We start from the raw sequence: 11,391 nt of genomic DNA on the forward strand, positions 1-11,391 counted from the left end.
GTTTTGGTGGATGTATGGGTGGTTTTGGAGGATGTATGGGTGGTTTTGGCGGATGTATGGATGGTTTTGGTGGATGTATGGGTGGTTTTGGTGGATGTATGGGTGGTTTTGGTGGATGTATGGTGGTTTTGGTGGATGCATGGTTAGTTTTGTAGAATGTATGAGTAGTTTTGGGGGATGTATGGGTAGTTTTAGAGGATGTATGGGTGGTTTTGGAGGATGTATGGGTGGTTTCGGAGGATGTATGCGGGGTTTTGAACGATGTATTGGTGGTTTTGGACAATGTATGGGTGGTTTTGGAGGTTGTATGTGTGGTTTAGTAGAATGTAAGGGTGGTTTTGGAGGATGTATGGGTGGTTTTGGACGATGTATGGGTGGTTTTGGACGATGTATGGGTGGTTTTGGAGGATGTACGGTAGTTTTGGAGATGTATGTGGTTTTGATTTGGGGATTGTGGTGTATAGTCGTTTTGGTGGATTACGGTTAGTTTTGTAGAATGTATGAGTTGTTTTGAGGGATGCAGGGTAGTTTTGGTGGATGTTTGAGACGAGTTAGGATGTATTGGTAGTTTTGGCGGATGTATGTGTGGTTTTGGACGATGTATGGGTGGTTTTGGTGGATGTATGGTTAGTTTTGTAGTATGTATGAGTGGTTTTGGAGGATGTAAGGGTGGTTTTGGCGGATGTATGGATGGTTTTGGTGGATGTATGGGTGGTTTTAGTGGATGTACGGTTAGTTTAGTTGTATGAGTAGTTTTGAGGGATGTGTGTTTTTTTAGGTTGTATGGCGGGTTTTGGAGGATGTATGGGTGGTTTTTTTAATATGTTTTAGTTGTTTTGGGGAATGTGTGTGTGGTTCTGGAGGATGTATGGGTGGTTTTGGGGGATGTGTGGTTAAGTTTGTTGTATTTTTTAGTAGTTTTGGATGATGTTTGTGTGATTTGTAGGATGTATGAGTGGTTTTTGAGGATGTATGGGTGGTTTTGTAGGATGTATGGGTGATTTTGTAGGATGTATATGTGGTTTTGTAGGATGTATGGGTGGTTTAGGAGGATGTATGGGTGGTTTAGGAGGATATATGGGTGGTTTTGGAGGATGTATGGGTGGTTTTGTAAGATGTATGGGTGGTTTTGAGAGGCTGCGGTAATTGGGGTGTTATATCTGTTTGCGTATGTAATAGCTCTTGTTTAGTTAAGCTTGTTATCTCACTGAAACATTCCACCAAACACACCGAACACCACAGCCCTTTCGGTCACACTATTATGGCAACGGGCAAACCAGTCGTCCCATTTCCTTTATGCTGAGCGCTAAGCAGGATTAGGAACTACCACCTTTACAGAGTGTGATGTGTCTCAGCCGAAGTACAGAACACAGAATCACCTTTCTCTTACCCCAGACAGTGATATCCACAATTGTACCGTTGTTGGATTTTTATATCTCACCCTATAGTAAAAACAAGCTACACTAGATCTTTGCATGTGCCCAATAATGGTATAACGTCACGACAACAGTATCATGACGTCGCGGTAATAGTATCATAACGTCACGGCAACAATGAAATGACGTCACAAAGACAGCGAAGACGGCGACTTATTGTGGTCAAGTCATCCTCGCTTGCATACATATTAATTAGAGACACAAAGAGGTGCACGGGGTAAGAGAAAAAGAATCGTTCACCCTCTTTGGGGTAAGACAGGAGATCTCAACCCCCGGGATAAGATTCTTAAGCTGTGAAACACTTGGCAAAGCCTCGTGTTTGACAACTTAAGAATTTTACCCCTCGGGTTGTGATTCTCCTGTCTCATCCCAAAGGGGGTGAAAGAATCTGTTAATCTAAAACTCAGCATGTCAGAAAGTGGCAAGGGGGACGTTAAGAAGGGCAAAGTCAATCCAAATGTGGCAATAGTCTTAATCGGTCAAACTTTGTCTTACTACAATATGCTAAGAGTACAACTAAGTAAATAATTTATAAGATATCTTATATGCTTTATATAATATATGAGATATAAGATATCTTAAATAATTTATAAGATATCTTAAATAATTTATAAGATATCTTATATACTTTATAAGATATCTTATATAATATATGAGATATCTTATAAAGATATAAGATATCTTATATAGATATGTCATATAAATATAAGATATCTTATATAATTCGATTAAATACGGGATAGGCCATGCTCCTTCAATAAATGTTAAATTGGCTTGCCATAGTGCATCCCCAACCCGAGAGTTTATGGCGTACAGGGTCGAAACACCCGATAAGGGATGGCCTCGGCTGAGGACGTCGACGTTGCTGAAGCATACCATCACAGCGGTATAAATTAGGTAACAACCACAGGGGTTTTTATGATAAAGTTGATATGACCTTTGACATTAGCCAATCAGCGCGTCGCCTTTGGTGTGACATCATCTATCAGAATTACAAGCACTTGCGTGAGAGAGAGAAACTTTTTTAATAGACTGATTCGTGTAGATGGTCAACTGGTAACCTGTATTATGGAATACCACGAACGTCTTCTAGATGTATAACGTACTGTAGCAGGCCAACCTAAGTTTGCCTTTTATACATTCAAATTATACAAATTTTAGTATAGAAGAGATCATTTTATAGGATATCTCATGATTATGTCGTATTTTTATTAGCATCACTCCATGACTAAATGACAACTTAGACTGCCATATATCCTTTCGACGGCCGGCAGGATTCGAACTTGATTCAATTTTGATAGTACATGTAGGTTGTAACAAATACCATCTATGAAAGGAGTTTGCATCTAGATTTCGGTTTGATGCCATTTTCACGATGATAACAAAACAGTCACGGAAGTCCCCTAAAGGTCACCACGCACGGGTCATGGGAGGCAGAAACCTGCGCGTGGGACTTGTTTTTTTGAAATCGGTGTTATTTTCCCCTTCCTTTTCCCTTTCTCTCTATTTTCTCTTACTTTGATATCTCTTTTATCGTTTAAGACCATCTGCATGTCTGTATCTTGATAATTAAGCTCACAACGACAGGTTTCCGGGCACACACTAAAATCCGGATTTCAGACCTCAATTTTTGACTTATTTGGGTATGTTCAAAGGTGATTTGTGACGTCACTAATGCAATGACCGAATCGATATTGACATGCTATATAGGGATGAACATCTCCTTTTCAAAAAACTAGTATTTAGTTTTCAACGGTCTCAGTGGGGCTCCAGAAGGGTGCATGAAATGGGGCAAATGAATAATTACGCATAAATACGTTACGGCCGTCCAAAGGATATGCTCGGAATTAAACAAGACTATGTATTGTAAAATTGATTGATACGGGGACAGTGTAAAATTTAAATATCAAAATTCAGACTGAAGCTATTACATACTGATCATGACATCTGTCGTTTGGTGTTTGTTGAGTTTATTTTCCGTTTTTAATGCCGTGTCAAAGACGTGAAAGATTCTCCCGCTTATAACACTGTGCGGCCATCTAAACGCACCAGGGCACAGTTTCACGAACATTCATTAAAACTTAAAATCCTCCATAGGAAAACATTGCAGACTCCTTAACTTAAGATTTTTCCTTAAACTTTTGTAATGCTTATGGAGTAATTTAAGTTAATGGATTTCTTAAAGTGAAGGAATGTTAACTAGGCTCTGTTTGCGGATATATATTCAGACAACGCATTGAACGTATGATTTGTAACATTGTGCAACGATCTGGGCTAAATTGTTTACAAAGTTATTGATAGTAAAACTTCAGACAGTACATATACTTTATACAACATATTGCCAACAGGGAACAACGGTGCTACACATGTATGGTGATTCTAGACCACTATACCTCAATACAATTAAATGACACCTGGCGGTCCGAGAGCCCATTCACAATAACATATTGATCCCTATTATCGTGCGTACTGGTACCCTTATATGTGTCAAAACTACTTTGTAGCCTTGATCTAAATCCATGGAACGTTTTTTCAGCATAGGGGAAATTACCAATAGACAAAGGACATTTTCTGGTTACATGATTACGGAAATCAATACAGGTCCATGTACGACTATGTTACCACTTCTTCCTGCTGACCTAATATCATCAATGGGTATAATACGAGATTTCCGAGTTACCGGTTTCCGGACAGTTTTTGTGTTTAGTTATGACGTACGTCACGTGATTTTAGAGTGAAAACACACAAACAAACAAAAAAACCTTTCGACCGACCGACCCTACTTTTTTTTGCCAATGTAACCCTAAACAATTTTTCACACAGTTTATTTTTTTATTGGCCTTACCGGTGCGTTCCATTTTTGTTAGACATAACAAGCGAGATAACTCCAAGGTTTTAATGACTACTAAGGATTAGGTTTACACTATGTTCCCGGCGGCCACGGCAGCCCCGTTTCAGGCCACCGTGGACAAAACGTGGTGACCGCGAGACAACGTGAGACAACGCAGAAGGACGTGATAGATAAACGTGAGCGATCGTGATTACCGTGGATGCCGTGCCAGATTTTTAAACTGTCAAAAAATTTGCCACGGCAGTCACGGTACAGATGGTGAACGCCACAGGACGTAATAAAACGGGATTGACGTAACAAAACGTAACAGTGCGTACGAGGCCGTAACAGAACTTCAAGACGGTCCGTGGTAGAACGGGCAGCAAGCACGTTCCCCAGAATCTCACGGTGATTTCAAGTTTTGTGACGTTCTGTAGCGTTTTTTCCACGTTTGACCACGGTTGCTGCAGATTGGCTGCACGTTTCGTGCCGTTTTGTCCAGTTTTGTCAAGGTTTTTACGGCAAGCCAAAGTGGATGAAAACCGTTTTGATGCGTTCTGACAAGGCTTCTTACGACTTGTTGCGGTTGAAAGTCCGACGTCATACGGCTTGTTACGTCTTATTACGGTCTAACGTTGCAAGCAAAATATGATAAGGGTATCATTGCCTGGCCTGGTACATATTTGCTACTTCATTAAACTATTTGTATTAATAAATAGGAATAGTCATTATCAAACACATTTAAACCCTCGAATTACACCAAAGCTATTATTGCAAAAGGCAGATTAAATGAGTACAGAAAAAAAATATTTGCGTAGATTTTGTAATTAAAACGTGTTTGAAATGACATTTTCGGCAATAAATATTGTTTCAGTTGCTCCAAAAAGCCCGGCATCAGACTTTCATCCTAGTAAGCCTTGGCGGACCGTGAAAAACGTATTGGAGTTCGATCAAAACGTGTAAAACGTAGCAGACCTCATCAGATCGTAACAGGCCTAGAGAGAACGTAGTGGTATCCTTGATAGACCGTGCTCAAGCCGTAGTGTTCCTTTAACCTCCGGGAACAGCACTTTCCCGTATATCCACGGTCCACCACGTAATCCGTAAAAGACCGTGGCAAAACTTCACAAGACCTAGCTCAACTTGAATACAGTTGCAAAAATAGCCAAAATTCCACGGCGCACCACGTTTCGGACAAACGGGGCTACCGTGGTCGCCGTTAACTCCAAGGTTTTAATGACTACTAAGGATTTTGTATTACCATCAATGTGATGGTGACAAATTTTTCGTTTGAATGTGGGGTTGAGTCCAAAGTAGTGTTTCTTTCCGGAAATGTAATACAATATTTTATATACGGAAAATGTTTTAATCGGATTTAAAGTTCAAGTTCTTGTTCCACGTAATCATCTGGCATTTTGGCTGTTTTAAAGGTGTGCTACACTGCATTATATCTCTCCTCCACCGCTCCCACACACACACACACACACACTGAAACTGGTTTTGTCAATTATTTGTTAAATTATTCATACAGAAAACAAAGAGCGCAACATTGAACAAAATTTTATCCTATAAGATGTATCTGAAGTGCCTGTATATTCTCAGTAAATATTTATAGTAATATTAGGTACATGCATATAATATTATGTTTGCGATTAACTCAATATTTTATTTTTTATTTTTCATAAGTTGGAAATAAGTTTGAAATAATTTCATGAAAAATATACATGTTCTGCTTACATAACTTCGGGTTGTCTTCATAAATTTGGTATCAACTCAAGCTCATAACCGAGGTAAAATACATAGTATGAGATATTTTTGCGGGAAAAATGAAGATTGAACGCATGCAGAAGGAATCCGTTAATGTTCGAGATTTGTTACAGCCACTTTGAATAACGGTTTAACCTGCACTGTTCTATGCATTAGAGGTTGGACAAGGGGAATACTTGTTTCAGCATACATTTGCTACAAAAGCCCGGAATCTACAAAATAATCTAAAAAATATGGTACAGAATGGAAGTTATCTGAACTAACATTATGATGTTTGTCTTAAGGGTCTTACATTGTATGTTATTTAAGTTGTATTAGATACCATTAATATACGAAATTCAGCTGAAACGTATAGAGAGAAATATGTTCCCTGAAAAAACATACATGTGTGACCAAAAATATCGGTGTTAATTATCTTTTGTTTTCATTTGTGCTTTTCTTCCCTGAAAAATAAATAAATACACGTACATTTATACCCCTAGATATTATTACTAAAATCCATCTAACGACCTTTCGCCCATAATGCAAAATATAGTATATTTCCAGGTAAAAAAATCTAGGTAGATCTCACACAGGTAAAGTTACCTTTATGATACAGACTATAACCGTTATAACAACATACTTGCTGGTATATGTTTTTAAAATGTAGGCGTTCCGGGATACAGACCCCCCCCTCCCCTCTCTCTCTCTCTCTCCCTCCCTATCCCTCTCTCTCTCTCTCTCTCTCTCTCTCTCTCTCTCTCTCTCTCTCTCTCTCTCTCTCTCTCTCTCTCTCTCTCTCTCTCAATAAATTTCATACAAAAAGAATACAAGGATACTTTTTATCACATAAATACAACAACCTACATTTCCAAGAATCTCGCGTCAAGCTCTTAACAAAAAATCCAGCGATGGCCGCCATTTTGTTTCGCCGTCCTCAAAATCCAAAATCCTAATGTCACGTCACTTTTTTGACGTCATCTCATTGTTTCTGTTATGAAGTCACAAGCCTATAAAATCGCTCCAGATCAAATTAAACTAGTGACATACAATGTATATGAAATTTTAAAAGCAACGCCACTGGAAATCAAATAGATTATATTATATATGATAAAAAGAGGATCTTGCATGTACATGAGTGTCTATGTAATATGAAATTTATCAAACGAGTTCAAAAATTTAATACAATGTATACCATGAACTGATTTTGATAAATTTCATATTACGTACTCACATGCACAACTCAATGAGATCTTTTTTAAATCAACCAATTTTCATGCGTTCGATTTTGGAAGATCTAAGTGTCATGGGAATGGAGAAAAATATTCGCAGATTCCTTACCACATTGAGTAACTTATTTCAAGATATTTTCTTATCGCTTCAATATGAAAAGCAAATGGCTTCCTTTTCTTTTTATTTTTTCTTTGTTTTCATACTAAATCTGGCTTTCTGGCTGGCAGTTTCTTTTTTCATACCACTGTGAAAATAAAAAACCGATAAAGGCGAAAAAAAAACCTGATGTTATCTTGACGTCACAACAGAAATATTGACGTTGCGTATTGTTTTGGAAAAAGAATCTCTTGAAAAAATAAAGGGAATCGTACGTGTCAACGTATTTTATTTTATAAAGTAGTCTGGATAATTAATTATAAGCATTGATGAACAGTTTGCAAACAAAATTTCTTTCGTACCACGATGAAATTAAAAGATCTAGTGACATCAATGCCGAATTATAAATTGACTGCAGCTCTCTATTTCAGATAAACGAAATAAAGGAGAAATATAGTCTATCCGAAAAAGATTAAATGATTTTTACATAAAAATATCTGGTTAAAAACAAAATTCTACGAGTAATTGTCAAGAAATGACTACATGAAATACATTTATATGTAATACAGTAAAAATGTGACGTGGCCGAATACTTTTGACACGATTCTATGTAAATGTCCAGTCCTCGACAAGCCTCTTGTTGGATATTTACCGTCACAACCGCCAGGTAGAGAATTATTCTATCAAATAATGTATCAGCATGTTTGTACACTTACAAGGAAAAACTGTAGACCTAGTTCTATACAACATTTGAAGTTTCATTTGATACTTAACAAATCGGTGACGTCATTATGAAACTTATTACACGTCTATGACGTAATCATGAAGATATTTACGTCACTGTTTATACTTCCGGAAGAATGTATGTGAAAACCGCTGTTATAACTTTAAGTGCATTTTACATCTTTGGTCTTACTGTTGGTTCAAACAGCGATGGAAATCTACACCAATCATATTTACATGGAATCGGAAAGTCAATTGACAGATACAATTTCCGTAACTCTTCGGCAAAACTGGAATCTGAAACCAATCTTTTCCGCGGGAAGCGAAGTAGACCTACCAATCATGAATGGTATCTTTACTCAGAAGTGAGCTGGGTTAGCCTGGTCAAGAGAAAAAGTACGGTAATGGACAAGTTATTCCCAAATCTAATGAGTAACACCTTACGAAATGTAGGACTTTACCTTGCAGCTCATAAATACTTCGAAGTTGATAGAAGATATACGTTTTCGACGACTAAATATGAAGATAGAAAATTCTTCAAACATTTTCCAATCCCGCGTCTAAAGAATCTGCACCCTGTTGTTGAGGAAGCTTGCAATAAAGGTGTAATTGAATGTATGACAGAAATCGAGAGTGTTGCAAAGATTTCGGGGACATTTATAAAATCAAAGGTGAAAAAGGGTATAATTCCACCTGAATACCCTTTTAGCTCGGCATTGGAACAGTTCCAGTATCGGACTACAGCCAGTTATTATATGTGTTGGTATACTGAACTCCGAAGCAAACCTCTTGCATATGAAGGACATACAGAGTGTCTCGCATCCCTTGAACTTAGCTCGGAAGCGAATGGCGAGAAAATATACGATTGGAGGTCTATTGGCACTGCAGCAACGGCCCGAAGGAAACGAAATAAAAGGGTTTCCCCATTTACGTGTGCCTACTTATGGTTCTGTCCAGATCCATGTTATGGAAAAAATTCATTAGGTAAAATTCGTAATTTGAAGCAAGCTCTAGCCGACCCGCTTAATCCATGCAGGAAGTTAAAAGACAGGGCATGTTTCTGGATGACTAGTAAAAACAATAACTTTGAGGATCTTCAAAGGAATAGAATAAACTACACGTGTAATTGTAGAAATGAACGACCGGGATTCATATGGTCCCCTAAGTATAGTATATGTATTGATCAAGACGAATGTTATGATGGTGTGGCTAATTGTTCAAGTGACAAAGTCTGTCGCAATGGCGTTGGAACATACAAATGTCATTGCCGACGAGGATTCAAACAGAATACGACCACCGGTCTGTGTGAACGACACGCCCTATTTCGCCCAACCTCTCATATGAGTATGAAACCACGCAAAGAACAGCAAGAAGAAGATCAATCTAGAATCTGGACAGCCATAGATCGTCTGTTTGGTTTGAACTCATCAACTAGGAATTACCATAGTACGATTTTCCAGATTGTATGTTTCACCCTTTGTAGTAGGCTGTTATTGGAACTAATGTCATATTAAATTTTCCTAAATTATTCATAGTTTCTACTTTAGGCATGAACCAATGTATATGCAACTTTTCCATTCTGAATACAATTGCCAGATCATGCTTTTGAATCTCAAATATACGGTACACGTACATGCACATTTATGTACAATGACTTTCCAAGCAAGGCAGAACGTTGTTGCAGAACGTCTTATCCCGGGATCTATTAAATTCGTAGGTCCGAAATTATTTGTCTCCTTTCTCTTCTTTGATATGGGGATATATGTCCTGAAGAACCATCGTTGGATATTCTTGTGTTTGGTATGTACCTGTTTTACTCTCTACACTGAAGACAGTAATCGACCCTAGAAAAGATTGTGTATTTTCGTCATGCCAGTGTAATACATGTTTTTTACATTTTCACTGCAGCCCTAATAACATTGCCAAGTGCAGTTGACATTCATCAGTCTATGAACTGTCATCCCCTTATCATGACGTCATTACATGTATCACTGTGGCGTCACAGCGATCATGGAAGATGGCTGTTCAAATGACTGTTCCGTCTTTGATGATATATCTTTATTCCTTATACAATGTAGATCTATGCAAAATATCTTGTAATTCCATCATGAAATTGTTGTGAACGTCTAACTCTTTCAGATTGCATTCATAGCCAATATGAATCTCCTGCGCGATTCATGGAATTCGTCTTTTTGGCATTCTTATATTATTGGCTATGAATGTCAATTGAAAGACGTCCAATGCTTAAATGAACTGCCGTCTTTATCGTGGAATCGCCACCTAAATAGAGAATCATACATAAGTGGCTATGTGATGAAATTTATCAAACGAATTCAATAATTTGATATGCCACGATCCTTTTGGCGAGTAGCATATCAAATTATTATTATTAAACGAGTTTGATAAATCCTTTCATATCACATAGTTTCGAGTGTAAGATTCTATTTATCACATAACTTTAACTAAGATAAATATAGTAATACTTTAGATTTCGTCTTTGTATAAAACAGTAGAAATCCCGCTCGGATGTGACGTTTCCGTCTACTGAGACAATTGCAATCATTCCACGTCTCATAGATTATGACATCAAAACTACCTGTGACGTCATAATAGTGTTATTACACATGTTTTACAATATTTACTACATGGCTGGACGGGCTAGTTATATATATATATATATGTGATACATGCAAAATGTCTGTTCCGTCTTTGACGATAACGAGTTCTTTATTCATGGATATATGCCATATCTCTTTTGATTTCATCTTAGACAAGGGCCAAGTGGGCCCGAATTGCTCACATGCTATCTGGTAAGCATGGTTCATGATTAAAAAATAGGAGTGAATAAGAATTTATATCATGCCCCAGCACGTCAGAGGACCAATATCAGGGTCCGGCATCAAAAAGAAATAAAATTCTCAGACAAATTTTATTCTTAAAGGAAAAAGGTCGTTTAAAGATTTTAGCCTATTTGACTCCTGTGAATTTGGATGAAGGCGTATCATGATATTTCAGTCTAATTGAACCATGTGAAATTGAATGAAGGCCAAGGTCATTCATTTGAACAAACTCGGTAGCCATTCATCCCAGCATGTCACATGCCAAATATCAGGTTTCTTGGTTATTAAGCAGAAGTCGTATCAAGATATTTCAGTCTAATTGATCCATGTGAAATTGAATGAAGGCCAAGGTCATTCATTTGAATTAACTCGGTAGCCATTCATCCCAGCATGTCACATGCCTAATATCAGGTTCCTTGGCCTCTTGGTTATTAAGCAGAAGTCGTATCAAGATGTTTCAGCCTAATTGACCCCTGTGACCTTGAAT

General features: G+C 37.8%; 1 protein-coding gene across 1 annotated transcript; it reads left to right on the forward strand.

Annotated features, from left to right (window-relative positions):
- Nucleotides 1-8,063: 8,063 nt before the first annotated feature.
- Nucleotides 8,064-11,056, forward strand: LOC138333389 (uncharacterized). The gene has a single exon (XM_069281736.1). The coding sequence runs from the start codon at nucleotides 8,202-8,204 to the stop codon at nucleotides 9,576-9,578; it is 1,377 nt and encodes a 458-aa protein (XP_069137837.1). The 5' UTR covers nucleotides 8,064-8,201; the 3' UTR covers nucleotides 9,579-11,056.
- The last annotated feature ends 335 nt before the right edge of the window (nucleotides 11,057-11,391 follow it).

This window comes from Argopecten irradians, chromosome 10 (genome assembly GCF_041381155.1).
Source record: "Argopecten irradians isolate NY chromosome 10, Ai_NY, whole genome shotgun sequence".
Lineage (NCBI taxonomy): Eukaryota > Metazoa > Mollusca > Bivalvia > Pectinida > Pectinidae > Argopecten > Argopecten irradians.